The sequence below is a fragment of the Paroedura picta genome, chromosome 5, assembly GCF_049243985.1.
Source record: "Paroedura picta isolate Pp20150507F chromosome 5, Ppicta_v3.0, whole genome shotgun sequence".
NCBI lineage: Eukaryota > Metazoa > Chordata > Lepidosauria > Squamata > Gekkonidae > Paroedura > Paroedura picta.
Genome location: NC_135373.1, coordinates 103,571,888 through 103,595,310, shown reverse-complemented (window position 1 = coordinate 103,595,310; position 23,423 = coordinate 103,571,888). Strand labels below are relative to the sequence as shown.

The following is a 23,423-nucleotide window of genomic DNA, read 5'->3' as shown; positions in this document are numbered from 1 at the left end:
ACTGGAAACGACAGATTCAAGCGGGCAGCCGTGTTGGTCTGAGGCAGCAAAACAAAAACTGAGTCCAGCAGCGCCTTTAAGACCAGCCAAGATGAGCCGTCGAAAAGACGACAATGCCAGGGACAGAGGAAGGCCCAACGCGAAAGGGACGGGCTCCGCCAAGGATGCCAAGGCCTCAGCAAGCCAGCGCACGACAGGTGATTAATGCGTCTGGTCGCCGTAGTGCTGCAAGCGAGCTGTCCGCCCTTAGCGCCGCACTGCCAGGCGCTTCTGTAAGGGGGCGGCCACGCGTGTGACCCGTGGGGAGGAAGAGGAAGGTCTCGCGCCCTTTCCTCGGGCTCCGCTCGCGCTGCCTTACGGGTTCCGTTTAGAACGCGCCAGGCGCCGCTGACGTCACGGGCGGGAGGGGCGGGCCGGGGACACACCCCGCTCGATCCCGAGTGGGTCACGTGACACGCCCTCGCGGCTGCGTCAGCTGATCCCTGCTGAGCTGCGGCGGCGATGGAGTTTCTCTTGGGCAACCCTTTCACCTCTCCCGTGGGCCAGCGGATCGGTAAGGCCGCCAGACTTGCTCGTCCTCCCCGCTTCCCGCTTTTCCTCCCCCCCCCCGCGCTTCCGCAACTTGAGCGTCTATCTCGGGCGAAGGGGGGACTCGGTTGGGCGGGGCTGCTATTCCTTCGGGGCGGGGGTAAGGATGGCTGGAGCCAACCAGGACGCCGAACTATTTTGACTGACTGGTCGCGGTAGCCAATGGGAAGTAGGAAGGAGGCGGGCTGTTGGGGGCTGCCCTCCTAAGCCAATCCTGGTGTGGGAAGGGGTCTTAAAGCGAGGAGAAAGTTTGCTTATTTAAAGGGGCCGCTCCCCCCTTGAACTACTGCCACGCCCCCCAGGAATGGGAGTGGCAAATGCTATTCCGTGAGGTCCTGATTCAGTAGAGAATTTGTGCACGGGTGACTGTCTAAGCACCACTGTTCCCTCGGTTCTTCCAGGGATGCCAATCCCCTGGTGGGACCTGGGGATCTCCAGGATTTACAGTTGATCTCCAGGTGACAGATATCAGTTCCCCTGGAGAAAATGGCTGCTTTGGAGGGTGGACTCCATAGCATTATACTCCACTGAGGTCCCTCCTTGCCCCAAATCCCACCTTCTCCCAGCTGCACCCCCAAAGACTCCAGGTATTCTCAAACTCAAAGCGGGCAACCCTAACTGCATGTAGTAGTGGCGTGGAGGAAGTAAATACGTGTTGCACCGGAATTTGTTCATAGGCCAGTTTCGGTGGCTGCTTCACCATTCCTTGACCACCTTCTCAGAGCAGTTTTCCAGGAAAATTAATTGACGATCAGAATCATATAAAAGTAACACAGCTAATCCTTAAAAGACTGCTGTAATATTTGATATAGAAAAATAGATTTCTGGTAATAATTAGTGGCCCACCAAATCTATACTTGTAATGGGAAAGGTTAGTTGATTCCAGATGCAACCTGTGGGTTTCTTCTGACCAGAGCCAGTACTGCTTGGTGCTTTTTAAACATGAAGGCACAATGAATGTTGTTGTTTTCTGATCTTGGATTTTTAATCTCAAGAATTATATGGGTAGAAAGGAGGCCGTATGTTCACTTGGGAGCCACTCATGGCTTCCAAAGAGAATGCTGAGTTCTCTTACAATACAATACAAGCGTGCTTGTATTGGTGGCTTAATAGACAAAAGCAGGCCCTGAGTGACTCACTCATTGCTTCAGTAGATCAACTCCTTCCTCGTTTCATCATGCCCTGGCTCAAACAAGACCTTGCCATATGATATTAAAACATGTTGAGTAGAGTCACTGGAAATTCCTGGCAATCCACAACTAGCTCATTTAACAACTGGGCAGTAATGGAATAATGCTGTCATTCACTTCCCTCCTTTGGCAATCAGGGATTAATTCATAGTACTTTGTCCCATTATATACAAGACAAGAATGGTAGTCTGCTAATTACTATGTGAATCTGGTAATAATGCAGCCAAGAAGAGTGGTGTGTGTGTGTGTGGGGGGGGGGGGTTACTACTTTTACCTTCCCAAAGGAGTCTCGAAGCAGCTTACTATTGCCTTCCCTTCTTCTCCCTACAACGACACCATGTAAAGTAGGTAGGTCTCAAAAAGAACTCTGACTAGCTCAAGGTCACCCAGCTAGCTGCATGTGGAAGAGTGGAGAATCAACCTGGTTCTCCAGATTAGAAGCTGCCATTCTTAACCACTATACCACACTGGCTCTTGAATCAGTGTCACTGAATGGATTAATGATCTTGTATTGTTGAAAACATCCTATGGGTGCTGATTCGTTAAAAGACTGCACTCTCTATTCACCATATATTTTATTTAAACAGTGAGCAGCCATTGGATAGTGATGGATCAAGAAAAGACAGTTCAGGGCTTGGAAGCTGGAGCAAGGGAGGGAATGTGTCATGTCATTTCTCTTCTACCTATAGTGGACCTTATGATTTGGGTTGCCTGGGTCACATTCAGGCCTATGCAGGAAGTGCAGCTCTCTGCATGTTCATTCACAGGTGGCCCACTTTGTTTATCAAGATCTACTTCTAAACACCTGTTCATAGGATTGCAGTCTGGAAAAGATCTCTAATCCCCATACTGCAAAACTGGCAAGAGATGAACCCTTGTTCCTTTCCAAATCAGTGTAGTTTTGCTGAAGTCATTACCCAGTTGTATTTGATGATTAATCGACTGAATGAAACATTGTTGTCTTTTTCTATAAGATGGGGTTCTGAGACCAACCTCTGTACATAAACCAGTTGCTGTGGTTTGCAAAGCCAGTATAAAAGTACTGCATAATTCAGGGGAGGCGCATAAATTGCTTGTATCTACATCCTTCAGTTTAGCACTTGATATGCAGTCCTTACCTTGAAATGCTATTAGTGGCACTGAAAATCTGCACTGACTCCTTCCATGTCACTTTCCTTTTGAAAGCCTAGCATAAACACTTCCATTTCAGACTGTACCAGAACCTCTTGAAATAACCTGTATAATGTAATGCTTTAATATTATGTTACCAATTGCTGGTCTCATCATCACACACTGGAGCCAGTCCTGCCTCACCAACCTTTTGGAGTTCTTTGAGAAAGTGAACAAGCATCGAGACAACAGTGACCTGATAAACATTATATACCTGGACTTTCAAATGGCTTTTGAAAAGATACCTCACCAAAGACTCCTGAGTACAATTAGCAGTTATGGGGTAAGAGGACAGGTTCTCTTATGGTTTTAAGAATAGTTAAATGACAAGAAACAAAGCGTAGGAATCAATGGACAGTACTCACAATGGAGAGAAACAGGCAATGGAGAGAAATAGGGGTCCCACAATGATCGGTATTGGGACTGGTACTATTTGATTTATTCATAAATTATCTGGAACTATGGATGAACAGAGTAGCGTACAAGCTTGCAGATGACACTGAGTTATTTAGGATGGTGAAACCCAGGGCAGACTGTGAAAAACTCCAAGAGGACCTCCATAAACTGCGTGAACAATGTGGCAAATGAAGTTCAGTGTTGGTAAGTATAAGGTGATGCACACTGGGACAAACAATCCCAACTTCAAGTATAAGCTAATGGGATCTGAACTTGCTGAGGCTGAGAAGGGAAAAGATCTTGGGGGTAATAGTGAATCACTCTGTGAAAAAAAACAGCCAGTGTGCTGCAGAAGTGAAAAGGGCAAACACTCTTTTAGGGATCATTAGAGATTTAGAATAAAACAGCCGATATTGTAATGCCCCTGTACAGAGAAGTGGTGCAGCCTCATTTGGAATACTGTGTCCTACTTTGGAATACTATGTTACTGTATTGCAAAAAGGATGTTGCAGAACTGGAATGTTGAAGAGCATGTCCCATGTTCAGAGTCACTAATCCTTTGAATCCCAGAGCCAAAAGAAAACATCAGGGGGAGGCTTTGGTCTCTGTGCCCTGTTGTTGTCCATCCAGAGGAACTGGTTGGATACTGTTTGAGACACGATGCTGAACTAGATGGATTATTGGTCTGATTGAGCAAGACTCACGTTCTTTGAGGTTTGCCAGAGATGCTCACACATGTTGTCAGCTTGGAATTTTCAGGTCGCCGACTTGGTTAGCCCTTACTATTTGGAATGTTTGTTGTCCAGTAAGAGTCACACTTCTGTGCCCGCTGTTGAAGTCAGCCTTCTATGCAGAAGTCATGTGGAGCTGGCTTAGATTTCTGGAGGTGTGGATGGTTCTAATGGCCGCTTCCATCGTTGAGCTCAGCATCTAGATCTTTCATGTGACCAATGAATAGCCTTTGTGTTCCTGAAAAGCTTAAAGGAGTAAAGTCCAGGATCCCACCCCACCCACTTTTTAATGAAACGTATTAAAACAGCACTAACTCAAAATCCATTCCATGGGTTTATAAAAGTAAGGAGCATTTTTTAGGTAGTCGAGAGGTTATCAAAGTCTAGCCCCTTGAAGTAACAGTCTACACGTATGGGGGGAGGGTTAGTCACAGTTCACTAGAGGCCTGTAGAACAAACTAGAGTGACACCTGTGGCTTTCACAGTGTGGTACACTTTCTAAAGTGGTGATGCAAGGAATTGCTGAGTCAAACAACCTCTCTCCTTGACCTCCCTCTCCCACTATTCTGCAGTGCTGGGGACTGGGAAGCAGAATGGTCCCCTCAGAGCCCTCTCCATAGCTATGTGGCCTGTATTATTTATGGGTAGTGAGGAGGGAGTTCATGAATTTCCTTTAGGGCTTCTGCAAGTAATCCCAGGTAGCAGTGCTTTCCTACTGACCCACCAATTCCTTTTGGGGGGCTTCATCAGTTTGTTATCCATCAAGAACAGGAACAAGGGCTGTGAAATGACCAAACTGTAGTTGAGTTTAATGTTGCAGGGTTTTCAGTTTATTTATCCAGGTGGGCTCTATTTTCAAGCCCTGAAAAACCTTGATCTAGTCTCATACCACATTATCAAGCTGTGTGTCATGTGATCCACACATGCACGTCTTCCACAGCCGCATCCACTTAAGCTTGGAAGGTCTTTTGGGAGGTGTGCCAATATTTTGCCTATCAATTGACAGTTTTCAAAGGAAGGTGGAAAGTGAAATTAGAAAGCATGATAAGATGCCATCTGCTTGGATCTGGAAGAGTGGTTATATAGTTATACAGTTTTTTAACAAAAACTTCATCATTATTGCAAAATTATGTACCTTAAATTTGATGTAGAGCCAGTTTGGTGTAGTGGTTAGGAGTGCGGACTTCTAATCTGGCATGCCAGGTTTGATTCTGCGCTCCCCCACATGCAACCAGCTGGGTGACCTTGGGCTCGCCACGGCACTGATAAAGCTGTTCTGACCAAGCAGTGATATCAGAGCTCTCTCAGCCTCACCCACCCCACAGGGTGTCTGTTGTGGGGAGAGGAATGGGAAGGCGACTGTAAGCCGCTTTGAGCCATCTAGTCCAACCCCCTGCTCAACGCTGGATCAGACCAAATAAGAACCTACTCTTCTTCTTCTAGCTTAAATTTTGTTTTATGAATTAGTTTAAGTTAAATCATTTATGGGGAATGACAGACCTATATAATTGTCCCTTAGGCCAGTGGTCCCCAGCCTTTTTATCACCAGGGACCAGTCAATGCTTGACAATTTTACTGAGGCCCGGGGGGGGGTAGTCTTTTGTCGAGGGACGTTGCCGCCGCCTCTGAGCCCCTGCTCCACTCCGACTGATCTACGGACCAGTACCGGTCTCCGGACCGGGGGTTGGGGACCATTGCCTTAGGAAATGTGTTTCTCCTTACCTACTGAAGAGGAGACAAATAGTTACTCAGCTCCTAGAAATCTGATAGAGGCCTTCACAGACTGGCCAATGAGCTCAGTTCCAGGTTGTACTGACTTCTCTGCACTTTTGGCGGCACAGATTCCATCCAGATAACCTAGTTTCTTCTAGCTCATTCTAATCCATACACTTTGACTCCAAGTGTTGCTCTTGTTTCTGTACTGCCTCCTCTTCATTACACAAATGCACACAATTTATTCTGAAGGCAGAATTTAGGTTTTACTTTGGGTGGGTGTAGATCACATGTCAGCCCCCGCTTATACTCTTTTCCTTCCTTTGGCATTCTTTCTTATTTCTTTGGCGTTCTTAATCGCACTCATGGCTCACTATGTTCTCTCTTCCCTTGCTCTCCGTTGTGGCTTGTGTGTCCACTTACCATGCAGCAAAGTACTAGGAACCTTTCATTGTTGATAGTCAAAGTGAAATTGGATTCCACTCCAGTGGCTTAAGAGTCTCTGCCTAGAATTATAGCCATTTGGCTGAGGCTGCGTTGGGATTTTCCCTTATATGTGAGTTTCTTTCTCAGCCAGCCAGATGAGTATATGTGTCTGGTTTGCATTCCTGTCTGCAAAGTAAATATTCTGGAGAATCCCTTTGCATTGGGGAAAGGCTTAGCAAAAATGCTATAAAACCTGGACTCTTGGAGGTGCCACTGGGCTCAAACTTCAGTCCCCACATCTGTTTGTTAACTCTTATATTTGTATGCCCAATTATTGCCTTTCTCAGATCTTATTAACTGCCTTAATCCAATCCAATCCAATCCGAGCTATAATTACGCAGTTACTTATGTATCTTGACTCTAATGAGTTCTTCCTGGCAACCCCCTCCCTTGACCATAGATCATGGTGAAGGAAATTCTGTTTCACTGTATCTGAAGAAATGTGCTTGCACACCAAAGCTTATCTCTTGAATAAAATTTAAGCCAGTCTTAGAGGTGCCACTGGACTCTAACTTTGTTCCCAAGCTATGGAATTCTGTCGGTCCTAAAAGTCTTGCTTCGCACGATTCAGCTAAGAGTCATCTATTCCAAAGGGATTTTATGAGTTTGAGCACTGATATTTCTGTTTTTTCGTGTTGCCAATTGGTTATTGTTCTTGCTGCTTCAAGGGGTGTTTGCTCTGTTGATTGGGACGTTTGAAAACATTCTTCACATGGTCTATGTCCCATCTCTTAACTCCTGTAAACATGTGTTTTGGCTGCTTTTACTTGATTCAAGATTCTTGATTGTCATAGCTAGTGCTGTTGTAGGCCAGACAAGGATAGTCATGCTGGGCTTCTTCAGGATTCAGAGACCAGGTTTGGGGGCTGAAATAACAGCATAGAATCATAGAGTTGGAAGGTACCTCCAGGATCATCTAGTCCAACCCCCTGCACAATGCATGTGGCACAGAATTGTGATACTCCTACGTAGATTCCAGTCTAACATTTCTTTTCATACAAAAATGGTGTCTATCTCTTACTGGTAATGGGGGGGTGGGGGAGTCAAAGATGGAATAGATCTTTGAGGACTGTAAGTCAATGACTAGTTGGTCATTGTGTGAGACAGGATGCAGGACTGCATGGACTGGCAGAACTCTTCTTACATACTTAAGACCAGGGGTAATCAACCTGTGGTCCTTCAGATTCCATGGACTACAATTCCCATAAGCCCCTGCCAGCATTCGCTGGCAGGGGCTCATGGGAATTGTAGTCCATGGATATCTGGAGGACCACAGGTTGACTACCCCTGCTTAAGACTGAAGAGGTTTCAAAGATGTTGTTTTCATGAAGAAAAGCAAGCATTTGGGAGTCTTCCTGTAGTTCAAGGTGTGTCTGCTTGGAGTTTCATAACTCGGAATGTTTTGTTTATGTAGAATAGTATTTCCATAATCTCCGTTGAATGCAGTATGCAGTGAGGGCAGAATTCACTTTGGCTCTAAGATTGCCGGCTTCTGACCCACAGAGAGTTCCAGCGACTTTGATAGCTGTGGCATTTTACCAGCTGGATATTTTCTCTTGCTAGACATTTAAAGGGCAAGGGCCACCCATCTGGGCCCATTGCTACTAAACTCTTTGGTACTGAGTAAATCCATAACTTGAGTTAGCCTCCTTGGCTGTTCTTTCAAGGTGGGTGAAGAAAGAGGAGCTGAAGAAATCCCTCTCCCCAACTCTTGTACCGACCGCAGGAATTAGAGGAAGTTTTTCATGCCATCCACATGTGGTGATAGGAAAAAGCAGGAAGTCTCCCATTTTGGCTTGTGCAGCTATGAAAAGTATAGGAGCATTGCCAAGTAAAATAGTTAGCAACCCTATCCTGTACTTCCAGATTAAATCTTTGGCAATCACCCCCTCTCTCTTAGCTGCTGCAAGTCTTGCAAATGCTGCCATGAACCATGGATTGAGTTGCTCACCCACCCATTTCTCTTTCTTTCATTTGTTATTTCATTTGCTCCCTGCTGGCTTGCTGTCCACTTTTCCTTTGAAGGTTGACTGTCATCCTGCCTGGACTGACTCGGCCCAGTTGCCAATGGGCCTTGAGGCTGAGCTGATTGCTGGGTGGGGACATTGGTAAAGCTAGAAATAACAGCATGTTGCTCACTGCTTTTGCCATGAGTAACAGTCCTGGCTAGCGCAAGAGCTGCTAACGGAATTGGGGGGGGGGGGAGGCATTTACAGATAAGGGCTGAATTGGCCCTTGCATGATTCTGCTACCCTTTCCGTAAATGAAAATGTCACTTCTGCCAGTCTCTCTGAAGAACCTTCTAAAAATGAAATGGCTACTGTTCCCTGAGTCAAAACATGCAGCTCCCCCACCCCCAGCTTGCCCAATAACAATCCAAGCCACTGACAGTCTGTTGTATTTTAATAGTATCCCAAAATACGGCTCTGTATTGGGCTGTCCCATTTTGTATCCTGGCAGGGCAGTCACAGGGCAGGAGTTATTCTAATAACAAAGGGGTGACTCATTTCTGTGCTTTCTTATGCATGCATCTACTTTTGCTCCGAGTTTGGTTTAACGGACAGGACTGCTATGGAAGTGATCGTAAAAACATAAAGAAGGGTTGGCTAGTTTAGCATGCTGTCAGCATCTGGGAATTTATTTGTTTGTTTGTATTTATCTCACTTATGCCCTATCTCTCTTGCCAGTGGGGACCCAAGCAGCTTGCCTCCTTCTCTTCTTATACATTTTCAGCCTCACGGTGGCCCTTCGAGGTAAATTAGGCTGTGTGTGTGTGACTGGCCCAAGGTCACCCCAGAAATTCAGAAGCATGGTGTCGAGAGAGATGAGCCAACGTGGTATAGTGTCAGGTCTGGACTCAGGTACAAATTCCACTCAACCACGAAGTTCAGTTGGCGCTCTTGGGTTAGTCATTCTTTCAGCCTCATTTACCTCAGGCAGTTGTTGTGAGGGAAGAGGGATGTATACAGCCCTGATCTCCTTGGAAGAGAGGTTCAATACAAGTGCATTAAACTTTAAACAAAATATCGGGGATGACTATCCTTAGCGTCTGCTTTCTCTTTTTTTTTGTAGGTTACGCTCCTAGTCATCCTGGCAAAGTGGCTCATGGATACAATATAGAGAGGAATTACAAAATCTTCCGTGTTCCTCAGAGGCATGGAAAGAGAGCTGGCGTGGGGTGGACCGGCCGGCAGGAACACCTGCCAGAGTCAGCAGCTGCTACAGGCAGCCACACTGTTTTGACCACATAGTGCTGCTTTCTTGGGCCGACTGTGTGAACTAGTCCTAAGATTCTTAGGGAGCGGGTTTATATTTATACATTTCCTTCATTCAGTGTTGTAAGCAAACATCTTAACAGCAGGGAAAGGCACCTCACTCTGTTTCAAAGGGACATCCAGGGCTAGTTAGCTGTTTCATTTTTAATTATTTTCTTTTTTTTTCCCAGAGAAAGCTACTGATGGCTCCCTGCAAAATGAAGACTGGGCCCTCAACATGGAGATCTGCGACATCATTAATGAGACAGAGGAAGGGTAAGGGAGCTGATACTGCTAGGACAGGTGAAGTTACCTGTGTGCTTGGACATGTACCCTGACACACTTTTGAGCCCAACTTATTACGTATTGCCTATGCTAATGACTGGAAAATCCTCTGACTGTATCCGATTCCGGCTGGGTTTCTGTTCTTCGGAACATTAAGAATACAGTCAAATTACAAAGCTGAACCTGGAAAGAAAGTGACATTTCCCCTGATCTTCTGTGCCCCCATGCCACGTATGCCAGGCAGCACAGCGCTGACATTTCAAGAAACCTGGGGAATGCCAACCCCATTGATGCTGAATCCTATAAATAATTTGCAGTGGGCTCACTGGTGACCTCAGCAAAGAAAAGAACAGCATGTGCTGGAAATGGTGCTCCGTGGAATGCAAAGCTGTGATTACATGGCTGCAACTGCTCTGCCACAGAGGAAAATAAGGAAGGCCTTTAAGTTCATTTCATTCATGCAAAATCCAAAGCCGGGTTACCTGTTTCTTGAAAAAAAATACATCACCTTCACTTTGCAGCCCTCCTGCTTCTGTTCCAGCCCCACGTGTGCTCAATTTGGCTCCTTAGCACAGGGGTAGTCAACCTGTGGTCCTCCAGATGTCCATGGACTACAATTCCCATGAGCCCCTGCCATCATTTGCTGGCAGGGGCTCATGGGAATTGTAGTCCATGGACATCTGGAGGACCACAGGTTGACTACCCCTGCCCTAGCATATTTCTCTCCCCACCACCACCACCAATTTCTTGGCTGCATCTGATTCCATTCTTACACATCTGGTTCATTGCTCATGTATTTTACTTGGATCCAAGAGAAAGTGGATTCCCGTCCTAAATTAGCCCTCGATTCCGTGACTCCCCTAAGGCCACTTGGAATCTTCTAAGCCTAAATTTATTGTGCGATGGATGAGAGGAGTGTCGGGAAACACTTTGAAGCTTGCAAGGGCCATGGATGTTCTTGTGCCTGGCAGTCATAATTCACATCTGCCCTTCATCTTGCTGTTTGCTGAGCCAAGACTGGAAAAAACTGACATGCTAAATAAAGTAGAGCAAAATCTGCATGTACACAACACACACATTCTCTTTTCCAAGCCTCATAGAGTGAGTGAAAGCTGTTCAAGAACCTTGTTCTGCACTGTTTCTCTTCACTTGTGAGCTTTTCCTAATTGGATCCTGTCCCATGGGTCGCATCTGCCCCCTCTCCAGTGTCCTTAGTGGCACCTGAGGTCTCCTCTGTCTTTGTTGTTACAACTTTGGTCCCCATTTCCATCACCATATTAAAAGTAATACAGAGTTGTTAACTTCCTACCTGTAATTTCACAGAATCACAGAATCATAGAGTTGGAAGGGGCCATACAGGCCATCTACAGGCCTAGTCCAGGCCCCTGCTCAACACAGGATCAGCCCAAAGTATCCTAAAATTTCTTGACAAGGCCTCAAGCACTGAGAGCATTCCAAAAGGGCCAAGAAATTGTTATGGTTGTTACATTCTAGTTCCATTTTCTGTAGCAGACAATAGATAGCGCATGTCCGATTCTACCTGCAAATATAACAGTGGGGCATATCTCAGTATTATAGAACCTTTGAAAAGGGCCATTCTTCTGTGGATAAGCTGTTTTACATTCTGCTCTCTCCTTGCCCAAACAACATGCTCCTTGTCCCTTTCTGGCATGCGGTGGATGTTAATCTTTCCTTGCACCAACCAGCATGATAAGACTTTGCCCTGTTAGGTTACATTCAACAATAATGCTTTTTTTTTTTGCCTGTAGAACAATGTTTGAGTCCAGTGACACCATTAACACCAACTAAGTTTTATTCAAGTTATAAACCTTTGTGTGAATGCACACTGTCAGTCATCTGGCAAAGTACGCATGCATGTGGAAGCTTGTACGTTGAATAAAACTTGGTTGGTCTTAAAGATACCTCTGGGCTCAAACTTTGTTCTGCTGCTTCAGTCCAAGACAGCTAATCATATGAGTCTGTTTTCTTCCCTGTGTCCTCTGCTTCTGTCTCTCTTCCGTTTCCTTACTGGTTACATTCAAATGGGTAGCCGTGTTGGTCTGAAGTAGCACACTAAAACCAGAGTCCAGTAGCACCTTTGAGACCAACAAAGATTTATTCAGGGTGTGAGCTTTTGAGTGCTGAATAAATCTTTGTTGGTCTTAAAGGTCTTACTGGTTACAGTCATGGATACTGTGGGATGTGTGCACTCATGTCCCTAGTTAAAGAAAATTAACTTTGTGGATGTGGAAACATTTCTTTTTGGCTTTGAGGGAGAAGGCAATCTTAGCTTGTTTGGTTAGTTGTAAGATTCCAAAGGTTAGTGACTGAGGATTTCAAGTTGACTACCCATAGTTAAATTGCTGTGCTATGTTTTGCCTCTGGGCTAATACTGATGCTTTTGTAATCTGCCCACAGGCCTAAAGATGCCTTTCGGGCGATAAAGAAAAGGATCGTAGGAAATAAGAACTTCCACGAGGTGATGCTGGCTTTGACAGTAAGTCATGTGGGCCCTTTCTTGGCGACAGAGAGCCCTAGGAACATCACTTTTCCCAGTCTTCTTTGTTTCTTACCAGGTGGTCGATGGGAGTGGGCTTCATTAGAACCCTGCTTGCTTGAGTTCTGTAGCTGGGCATAGAATCATAGAATCATAGAGTTGGAAGGGGCCATACAGGCCATCTAGTCCAACCCGCTGCTCAACGCAGGATCAGCCCTAAGCATCCTAAAGCATCCAAGAAAAGTGTGTATCCAACCTTTGCTTGAAGACTGCCATTGCTGTGATGTACCCCTGGATTGGACGGTGTAAAAAGAAAAGACATTCTAGAACTTAGTTAGAACTTCCTGGACAGAAGGGTGCAGTCTTCAAGATTTATTTATCTAATTATACTTATATACCACCCTCCCCGAAGGCTCAGGGCAGTACACAGAAAACGGAAACTATACAGATAACTTAGTTTAACAATAATACAGTGATAACAACAAGCAACATAGAACAATAGAAAAATAAGGAGAACATTAAATGAACGCATACTGATAGCCCAGTGGGTTGGGTGGATTGTAGTTGGTGCCATAGGAGGAGCTCCCTTTTGCAGGCCCTGCGGAAGTGTTCAAGCTCCGCCAGGGCCCTGATTTCCTCAGGGAGCTCATTCCACCAGGTGGGGGCCAGGATGGTGAAAGCTCTGGCCCTGGTTGAGGCCAAGCGAGCTTCCCTGGGGCCAGGGATCACCAGAAAGTCAGAAGTGCTGGAGCATAAGGCTCTTTGGGGGGTGAAAGCAGAGAGGCGATCCCTCAGGTACACTAGGCCCAGACCACGTATGGCCTTAAAGGTGATAACCAGAAACTTAAGTCTGATCTGGAATTCAACCGGAAGATGGAATGCTAATCTTGGATTAACTAGTGGGAAAGCACCAAAGTTTGTAAGAAATATGTAATGTGCGGAAAGGAAGCAGGAATATAGCAGATGGCAAAGGCCCAAGTTTGATGGGCTCTAAACTTGCCTGCATTAACAACCTTACGTAAGAACATAGATCACTAGTCCATCTTTCTCAGCACTCTGTTCAGAATGGCAGCATCTTGCCATTGTCTGAGGCACAGAAAGTTCTCTCCCACCATCTACTGCCCGATTCGCTGTAACCGGGATTTTGAGATTTTCTGGGTGCTCACAGCCTCTGCCCCTCTCCTCTGTCATCTCGTTTGCCTCCACAGGTCCTTGAAACATGCGTCAAGAACTGTGGCCACCGTTTCCACGTGCTGGTCTCTAGCCAGGACTTTGTAGAAGGTGTGCTGGTCCGAACCATCCTCCCGAAAAACAATCCACCTGCCATTGTGCATGACAAAGTGCTGACGCTCATACAGGTGAGTGAACTTAAAACTTCCAGCAACTAGTTCTCCTTTTACTGGCAAATAATCAAATTCAGCTATTCCAAAGATATGGCTTTGTGCCTCTCACATTATGTGCCTTATTAATCTTGGAGGGCCAGTGATGAAGCTCTGACCCTCACTATTAACTGTTTTGATCCTGAATCTGTGCTGTGATGTACCCCTGGATTAGACAGTGTACTCCTTGCTAAAAATAATGTAATATTCTGTCTCCAGAAGCACTGGATTTTGTGACTAGTGTATATATTATGCATGTTTGCATGGTTTGCATAATATATATCCTGTTTTGCATACCATGTCCTGCAGTTTTTTTTCCATTTTGCATAATTCATTCTAGGGTTGCTTGTCCTGGGGAAAAGCAAGAAAGGAAATCTTTTTTTGCCCCTGTGGGTTTTAAGATTTCCGTTGGCACTGTTCATACGTTTAAGTATATTTCATCATTTAGAAAGACTTGAACCTTGCTTTTAAAATATATATATATATATATATATAGAATTATATATATATAGAATTATATATATATAGAATTATATATATATATATATATATATATATATATATATATATATAGAATTATATATATATTATATATATGGGATAATAGAATTGAATAGTGGATTGTGATATTACACAAATAATGTAGAACATAATGTAATTTAGAATGCGAGATTGAAATTTAATTTGTGGGTCTGAAGACAGAACTCTGCCGGGCCGGTCACTTGTGAGGATGCCTCCGTATTTGCATGGAGACGAACAAAGCATAGTGACAGGCTCTCTCTTCATTTCTCTTAGGTTTGGAATGAATTTTTGGAATGAATCTTGACATTTCTATTTCCTTAATATGTTTTCCCCCTGGCATTGAACCCCAATGAATTGATGACCTTATAAACTTAGCTTGTTATTTCTGTAGCCTTGTATCTTCATTATGCTATGTACTAACCCTTGACCCACTCTCTTGTAGCTCTCGTTTCATTGTCTGGTGAAGTGTGCTGTGTACACAAATGCTTACACCTTGAATAGGTCTTAGTTGGTCTTAAAGGTGCCATTGGACTCAAACAGTGTATACTCCACCAGGCATTTGCTTGAGGCCGACCGACTCGGAACATCTGCTGGTCCCCGTCCTCACCCCCTCCCCGACACCCTGCCATGATTGAACAATTTGATCTCCCTTGCGTTGTTGTTATTCATGTTGTGTTAGATTCAAATGAGTAGCCGTGTTGGTCTGAAGTAGCACAATAAAATCAGAGTCCTGTAGCACCTTTATGACCAACAAAGATTTATTCAATAAATACATTTATTGAATAAATCTTTGTTGGTCTTAAAGGTGCTACTGGACTCTGATTTTATCATGTTGTGTTGTAATTGTTACTGATAGATTGTGATGTTCTATTGAAAATTGTATGTTATAGATTGTTATAATGTCCCATGTAAATTTATGCAGTGCTCCATGTAAACCGCCCAGAGCCGTAAAGAATGGGTGGTATAAAAATCCAAGTAAACAAACAAACAAATAAATACTGTAACACTTGGAGGTGACACCTTTTCCTGTTTCCCTCAGTCCTGGGCAGACGCATTCCGCAGCTCACCCGACCTGACAGGAGTAGTAGCTGTGTATGAGGACCTGAGGAGGAAAGGTCTAGAGTTTCCCATGACTGACCTCGATATGCTGTCCCCCATCCATACACCACAGAGGGTAAGGTTAATGTCTCCTCTGCAGGGGGACCTGTTAAGGCGTGCGGCTTTTAGACAGATGTAATGACAACGAATAGGGGACAGAATTAGTTAGCTGCACACTCAGGAAATCAGATGGGACTCCAGGTTCTACGTTACCAAACAAATTATTCTTGCTTCCAACGTGCTGAACAGTGATGCATCCAATGTTCTTGATTTCAAAGGTAATGTTCAGTTTTTTTTTCCTGCGCTAACTCATAAAATGTGGCAGGATTAGGACTCATGGGAAAACGTAAACGTTTTCTTGGATGAAATGTTTAGAGCTTTGTTAAAATTAAAATATGACCTAGTTCTTTATTTCTGTTCAGTTCCAAACAGATATTTATTTCCTATAAGTTCTAAACACTACGAGGGAAAGTTTATTAGACGTAATGCATAAAGGGAAAGCGGCTTGCGTAAGGAGATCAGCGTTAAAGCGCCTTTTCAAAGAGGATGGATTAAAATCTAATGCTGTCTGTTAACAAAGACTCTGCAGGTCAGGATTCTTGCCTCCTACCCACCATAAGCTGCAATTAAGGCTCCTTCTTTATTGAGCTGGGATGATATCAGTTCTTTTTCTCCACAAGGACTAGCAGCATGCTGCTTACTTTTCAAACTGAAATGGGGATTCTCTTCTTGCCAGTTTCCTTGCAGCCCATGGAGAGAGGCATGGGCTAGGTGTGTCTATCACTAATGTTTGGGACATATAGCTGTGAGTGCAGCTTCCTTTAGAAATCACAGAAAAGCATAGAGATCATGAGAGTTTACAGGCCAGGGAAGCAACAAATGGGCATATAAAAGCCATGACGGCTAAGAGGAAGAAATTTTACCAAAGTCACTCCTAGATGGATGCTCTGAGTAGGAATGAGTGAAGATTCTCTGTGCCTTTTTCACCCATTGCTAAGCCATTTCCTTCCCTTCTGTGAACTCCCCTTTAGACTGTATATACCTCAGATTCCGTACCAGGGCAGAACTCACCAGCAGTGGATGCCCCTCAGACAATAGAATCTATCCTGCACCCCGTGTCCCTGCCAGGAGCTCCAGGACCTTCAGCCGAGGCTCCCATCACTCCTACTCCAGAGCAGGTAAGAGAAACACAGAACCATGGAGTTGGAAGGGACCTCCAAGGTCATCTAGTCCCTATCCCCTGCAGAATGCAGGAAATTCACAACTACATGCCAAACCACAGTGACTCCAGTTCCATGCCCAGATGATGCCGCCGCCCAAAACCCAGAATCCCTGGAAGAAATTAACCTCCTGCCCCCAGAGTGGCAATCAGCATTTCCCTGGGCATGCAAGGAAAGGCCACATCTTGTCTAACAATATTCTTGCAATAGAGTCTACCTGATCCATTCAGCTCTGCACATGTGAAAGATCCTTTCCCAGTTCTTTCCTGGTTTATTGGGCTTGGGCCTTGAACTAACTGGGCAAGCCTCTGGTGGGCTGCTGATCTGGAGAGTCGCGGCTGGCCAGGAGCAAGCCAGGCTCCAGTGTGCTGCCAGCGGACTCAGCCAGCAGTGGCAGCAACGAAAGGCATCCTGTGCCCACCGAAAGATACAATTTCCTTGCAGAAGTTCACCAGTTCAATCCCTACCATGGTTGGGAAAGGATCTCATTTTTCAGGCAAGAAAGAGGGACTTCTCTTTGAGTGCCCTGTAGATCCGCCCACAGACCAAGCAGGCAACAATGGGCAAGCTGTAGCACTAGTCGAACAGCCCAAGGCCGTGTTATGCGTTCTTGCATCCCAGCCTTTGGTGTCCACCGATCGTCTTTTGTAGCCGAGAGAAAGCCCAGCAGGGTTTAACACACGCTTGTTTGGGCTTTCAGATCGGGAAGCTACGCAGCGAGCTAGAAGTAGTGAACGGGAACGTGAAGGTGATGTCCGAGATGCTGACGGAGCTGGTGCCGGGACAGACCGAAACCTCCGACCTTGAACTGCTCCAGGTAGGAAACAATTGGAGCCTCGGTCTGCTAGCCATCTCTCTTGGTCTTGTCCCTTGATTTGGGTCACCTCTGTGAGGGGTGAGGACCAGCTGGGCTGAAGCCAGCAAGCTTCATTGCACCGTGCCCTTAGCCAGTGCGATAGGGATGGACGTTGAGCCCTGGGTGGCTACTCACTGCCATTTCTGAATTTAATTTCCTTGGCTCAGTGTTCATGATTGACATTCTCTTGCCGCGGGCAGGAACTCAACCGGACGTGTAAAGCGATGCAGCAGCGTGTGCTGGAGCTGATCCCCTGTATCCTCAATGAACAGCTAACAGAGGAGCTGCTCATTGTCAATGACAACCTCAACAACGTTTTCCTGCGCCATGAACGGTACTCCAGAGCCCTCTCCCTCCCCGCTGCCCCTACTCTTTCCCCACCCCCCACCCCCCACACACAAGCAGAGCAGCCCACCTTCTTCCACTCAAGCTCCTTCTCTTTTTCTTGTGTTTGTAGGTTCGAACGGCTCCGATCTGGACACCCGGCTAAGGTGATTCAGCGCTCCTTCCCACCGAAACGGGCTAATTGCATCTTGTCACTCATGTACTTTCAGATGAGATAGATTACCGCAGTGCTGTTATGGCATTTTAAAGTCCTAGAGGAGAGTTCTTAATGGGTTGGTTTCAAGTGTTTTCACGTCCTGCGCACTCACAGAGAGAGAATTTGCTCCTGTTACTCCGAAATAGCTAAAGAGGTTTAAGAATTTAATGTTGATCTGGTCAAATTACCTCCTGGTTGGGCACCTTGCAGCCGTGCTCTCCTGGTGTCTGGCTGCAGTTGTGCTTTGGATTCTGTCAGATGTTGAGCATATTGAAGCTTTTGTTCCCATCCTGTTGCCTTTAATGGAAAGGGGAAAAGCTACAGGGACCTTGCTTGTTCCAGAAATGCCTGGTCCATGAGTTTTCTTTACACCAGTAGCCACGTTGGACCGTCTTTCCTTAACCTCTGCCATGTTTCCACGACATTCCACTGTAGTGTGATGTGGCATAAGTTTCACAGTGTTCCAAAGAGCTGAAGGCAGCAGGTACTTCATGGAGCGACCCCAGGGAGAGACTCCTCCTTGTTCGAGGTCACCGGGTCCCGTGTGGGGACTCCTTTGTTGCTTATCCCACCACCTCTCTTGCAGAATAAAAAGAAATTATAAGGCACAATCCGGAGGAAATGGCTTCTGGGTTGTATTTCACTGAACCCATGTGAGTTAAAGCATTTACTGCCCAGTGACCTCAGGCCAGGAAAAGCAGGCCTTCCTTTCTTGGGAATGTGCTCACACTGCTTATGGCCCTCTAATTAATATCGAGCGCTGGAAGAACACCCTTCAGGACAAATGGCACTCGGCCTATGTGAGGTCAGGTTTACTGGCTGCCTCTTGGACAGGCTTCAGGGACATGCTTCTCAGAAGCTGTGGGGTAGCAGGAGGTATTTGTAGGTTCCCTGTTTGTATGACATATCAGACCCCCCCAAACACAATAGAACCTGACCAGAAATAATGTGGGAATGGCAAGTAATTTTTTTCTGTCTTCCAAAGCAACACAACAATACAGAAGACGTGAACAACTTGACTGATGCGGAGCCTGGGGCTGCGTCAGCAGGGAATGAGTCCGAAGCCCCCAATCTCTCTTCTCAACTGGCAGGAATGAGTGAGTAACCTGACTGAGTCCCACCTGCCGTATAGCTTTCCATCTTTTCCCACCAGCAGCACAGCTTTCTTTTCTGGCCCCCAGCCCCTTGTGTGCGGTCTCTGCATTTTCTCCTTCCTTCTGTTAAAATCCCAAACACTTTGCATTTGGGCTACTAGAGATGAAGAAGCAGACAATTTGATTTCCCTTGTTGATTATCTACATTTGGATTGGGGATGGCTTTTGAGGCAGAGACAGCCATCCGTGAAGATCTTCTTGGCTAAGAGTAGGCAAAACAAAATCTGATCCCTGTGTTTGGCCTGTCGGCCACAAGCCATTTAACCTGTCTGTTTTGCTCCCCATCATTTGCAAGAGGGGCAAAGTGAAACAGATCAGAGAAATGTCTCATAGCCATTTCAGCCTAACAGCTAACAGGTTATGGCGAAATGGCTGCCAGCATTTTAGCCTAACAGCTTGGCAGGTTGACCCATCAGCTGTCAGCTAAGAGCCATTTCACCCCTGTGGGTGATTCCCCTTCCCCTTTCTCACATCTAGGAGAAAGGGAGGGGCAATTTGCCCAGTTCAGGGAAATTCCAGTTTGGTTCAGGGTTCGATTCAGCTGGGCAGGTTGACCCATCAGCTGTTAGTGAGCCATTTCACACTTCCGGGTTGTTCCCCTTCCTCTGTCTCTCATCTAGGAAATCTGGCCAGTTCAGGGAAATTCTGGTTTGTTTCAGGGTTTAATTCGGGGGCTGCCCCAAACATCAAACCAGAATTTTTAGTTTCATGCCCATTGTACCTCCAAGCCAATATCTTGGTCTGTCTCCATTGCGATTTGTTTAGCTTGTTCCTCCTCTGTTTGATTCCCCTGCAGATCTGGGTTCCGGCAGCGTCAGTGCAGGGCTGCAATCCCTTGAGCACTCTGGCAAACTGGAAGAAGAGTTTGACATGTTTGCACTGACCCGTGGGAGCTCCTTGGCTGAGCAACGCAAAGAGTGAGTGGCAGAGCCTGCTCTGATCCCTCAAGCAAAATGGACAATGTTGCAAAATAACCTAAGTGTGGCTGGGCACTGAAACCTGGCCGTGTTCGAGAGAGAGTTGTGGCTCTCGGTCTCCTGGTGTGTTTTCCAGGTGGCTGGGCAAAATTCTAGCCTACCACAAGCATAGAAAAGGAAAAGACAAAAAAAAATGAAACAGTGGGCTCCTTGAAGAGCAGAGAATAAGGGTACAGTCCTGAGCCTGAGCAGGGACACTCAGAAGTCTGATTGTATTTAGTGGGGCCAATTCCAGGAAACCGAAACAGAAGGAGGGAAACCCAACCCAAAGGAACAACCAAGTTGGATACCTGAAGGTTGGGTCAGAGAAAAATATAAGAAAAGTGTGTGTGTGTGTGTGTGTGTGTTCCAAAATGCACTAAAACTCTGCTTCTAAAACTTAAGCACATTTCATCTTCGAGGCAGCAGATATTTGGACTGAAAAGTCCTGAATCTGTGTAACAGGATTCAAGGAAGTACCTCTAGGTTGACAACCTTGAACCTCATTAAAACAGGACCGACGGCATTGGTCGGGTTTTTGCATACATGCAAACTAGGACGTATAAACATGTGCTAATGCCAAGGCAGGTGGATTATAAGGCCTGAAAATGAATAAAGAATATAATTATGCAGTAATTTTAAGATGGAAAAGATATACAAATTGTTTTAAATTATTACTCACGTCCCAAATATGCCGTACAACGAAAGAATTTTCTTGTAGGAAAAGCTTTCTTAGACAGCACACATGCTCAGGTAATAGAGATTTAATAACTCATTCTTTAAGAAATGTATGAGACAAGGCTATTTTAATGGGGATAAAATAAGTTATTTTAACTAAGGATACAACAGATTGCAATAAAATGATATAAACTTGCATGCTGACCATGGCTATCAAAACTCTCAAGAGTTCTGTGCTGGCCTTTAACAGACAGTAACTTCCTTCTGATTTTCTCTCACCCATCCTTTGGGTCACTTACTTCTAGACAAACCCCCTTGGGATTGGCAGCCCAAGCTTAATAAGGGATAACATTGACTTAAGCAGCTGGCTACCTCCCCTGCTGCAGGTGAAGCTGAAGCATGGTTTTCAGCCAAGAACATATGGGACAAAGCAGGGTTTGTTAGTTTTTGTAAATGTTGCTTAATAGAAATAAATGTGGAAAGGTTGCTTTAAAGTAAAGAACAGTAAAATAGAAACTTTCTTATGGGACACACACACACACAAAATAGCCAAAACTATTCTCTACTCTTTTGAGATATACCACTTGCTTTTATGGTGTTTTTATTTTCCTAGTTGTTTTGGCTGGGGCAGGGGGGAGAGAGCAGAATTTATGCCCACAGAGTTGCAGGCGTGGGATAGTATGATAAGGGCTTTGAGGATTTCATCACTGTAAGCACCTTTAAGTTTCCTAATACAAGTCATCTTTTGGGGTGTCCTCTAAATTTCAAGAGGAGATGGTGTGTACGTTCAAGGTAAAGAGTCCCTGATCAGTTTTGAGTTGTATCTCCATGGAACTAATGAAGGCAGATGCAAGCCTTCATTAGCTTTCACAGCCCCCTCCCCTCCTGGCCCAGTCTCACTCCTTGATGGCCTCTGGGGACTGAGGCAGTTGTGAAATGTGTAGTTTATTTTTAACAGCTCAGGCCAAATGGAGAGCAGACTTCTGTGCCGTGCGATGCAGCATACTGGGTAGTTCAGATGGACCACCAGTCCAAGATTAATGCTTCAGCTCAAGTCTCACCATGCACCCTGTTTATATTACAGAGAGGGCAGACTGCCTCTAAATTTTTTGCAGTGTCCTTCCTCCCAGCTTTTTTGGGCGGGAGGGGGGAGGGGGAATCATGCTTATATCTGAATAAGTTGCCATGAGTGTGCAGACCTAACTATATTTTCATCTGGGGAAGCATTTTTCTACAGGGAGGGGATGTTTACGTTTCCCTGCATCACACGGCATTGCTTACACTTTAAGTCATTCACCTTCCTTGCTCCTACTTTCTTGGCACAGGGAGATCAGTGTGGTGGGAGGGTTGGCGGAGTAACTCAGCCAAGAAGTCCCAGGTTCAAATTTCTTGGCTCCAACTCAGCTCTGCAATAGGGAGAGGATAGTATTGACCTACTTTACAACATGGCGATGAGTATGGATTACTGGGAGAATTATGTGGAGCGCCTCGAATGCTCCAAATAACACTACGTTTAAATGTCAAGCACTGTGAGTCTGCGCAGGGCTGATTCGCTGGAGGATCCTGCCATGCAGTTGTTCTTGGTTAGCCTTTTGGGTCCTCCCAGGGCTGCAAGTCCAAAATACACCTCTGTGGTTCTGAGAAGCCCCAGCCTGCAGAAAGCCATGGAGAGACCTCTGCTGATGCTAGAAACAGATGTTTGTTGTGGGCATGGACAGCTGTCTTTGAAACACGCCTGCCTGCTCAGCACTTAGCAGACTAGGCTAGATGCCAGCGTGCTTCTAGTCCAAACTGGCACCGTGCTCCCTGCTGCTGGGAGGCTTATGTTTGACTTGGAAATTGCCTTCCCTAAAGAACCTGGCTGATTCACCCACGGGAAGGAAACAGACCAGGCAGAAGAACACGGAGCAGACCACAGGCAGGGTACTCTGAGCAGGCTCTTTGCCCACAGTAGTGGATGGGATGAAGATGGAAAAGCAGCCTGAAGCAGCTGATCTTGTGCTAAAACCCAACCTCTAGGAGTGCAGTCCGGGCACTTCCCCTCACTTGGGGCAGCAGCAGAGGATCTGGGAAGCGTATTTTCTCCTTCACAACCTGATTCTCCTACAACGGAGGTGCCCACGATCTGCTCTGTAGGAAGTGGCATTTTCTATTGATTCCTCCTCCTCCTCCAACGGGACTAGCTGCCCCCTGTTCTCTTGCCATCAAGCCAACTTGGGACAGTCTGTGCCTTGGCATACTCCTATGCCTTTTCTCTCTTTGTTTCCTTTGGCTTGGCTGCCGTATCCGGACTTTCGTGGGCAGCTGTGAGCTGGGCTTGGCTGTCTTCTGAGCACTCCATGAATACCTGCTTGCAGAGTTTTTGGCAACACCTCAAACCTTTCCTGCCGTTCTGCTTCATCAGCTTCATGGTGGTGGCACTCTACTTCATCCTGGATGCCATTGTGCACAGCGGGCCGTTCACAGATGAACACTTTTTTGAAAAATTTGAGCAGAAGTGGCCCCAGCCCATGCCCCAGAAGGGGAACCGTTCCCATTGATCGTGGGAGTGGCAGAAACACGGCTGGGGGGAGTGCAGTGCTGGGCCATCCCTGGACAAGGTAATTCTGGCCTTCTTGTGTAAGAAGTAATCAGCATAGATCTGTGGAGGAAAACAAAGGTGAATGGCCTTGAATTTTTTGGAAGGGAGCGTTCTAAAGCAGAAAATGG

At 45.8% G+C, this 23,423-nt stretch overlaps 1 protein-coding gene across 2 annotated transcripts in view; it reads left to right on the top strand.

Moving 5' to 3' along the window:
* Positions 1–400: 400 nt before the first annotated feature.
* Positions 401–23,423, top strand: part of TOM1 (target of myb1 membrane trafficking protein) — a 32,584-nt gene continuing 9,561 nt past the window's right edge. For both annotated transcript variants that reach the window (XM_077339662.1, XM_077339661.1), the window contains exons 1-11: positions 401–553; positions 9,720–9,804; positions 12,232–12,310; positions 13,519–13,668; positions 15,251–15,385; positions 16,341–16,487; positions 17,230–17,346; positions 17,586–17,719; positions 17,843–17,876; positions 18,912–19,023; positions 19,877–19,997. In XM_077339662.1, the coding sequence (XP_077195777.1) occupies positions 502–553; positions 9,720–9,804; positions 12,232–12,310; positions 13,519–13,668; positions 15,251–15,385; positions 16,341–16,487; positions 17,230–17,346; positions 17,586–17,719; positions 17,843–17,876; positions 18,912–19,023; positions 19,877–19,997 (1,166 nt within the window). In that variant the 5' untranslated portion in view covers positions 401–501. The remainder of the gene's footprint in view (positions 554–9,719; positions 9,805–12,231; positions 12,311–13,518; positions 13,669–15,250; positions 15,386–16,340; positions 16,488–17,229; positions 17,347–17,585; positions 17,720–17,842; positions 17,877–18,911; positions 19,024–19,876; positions 19,998–23,423) is intronic.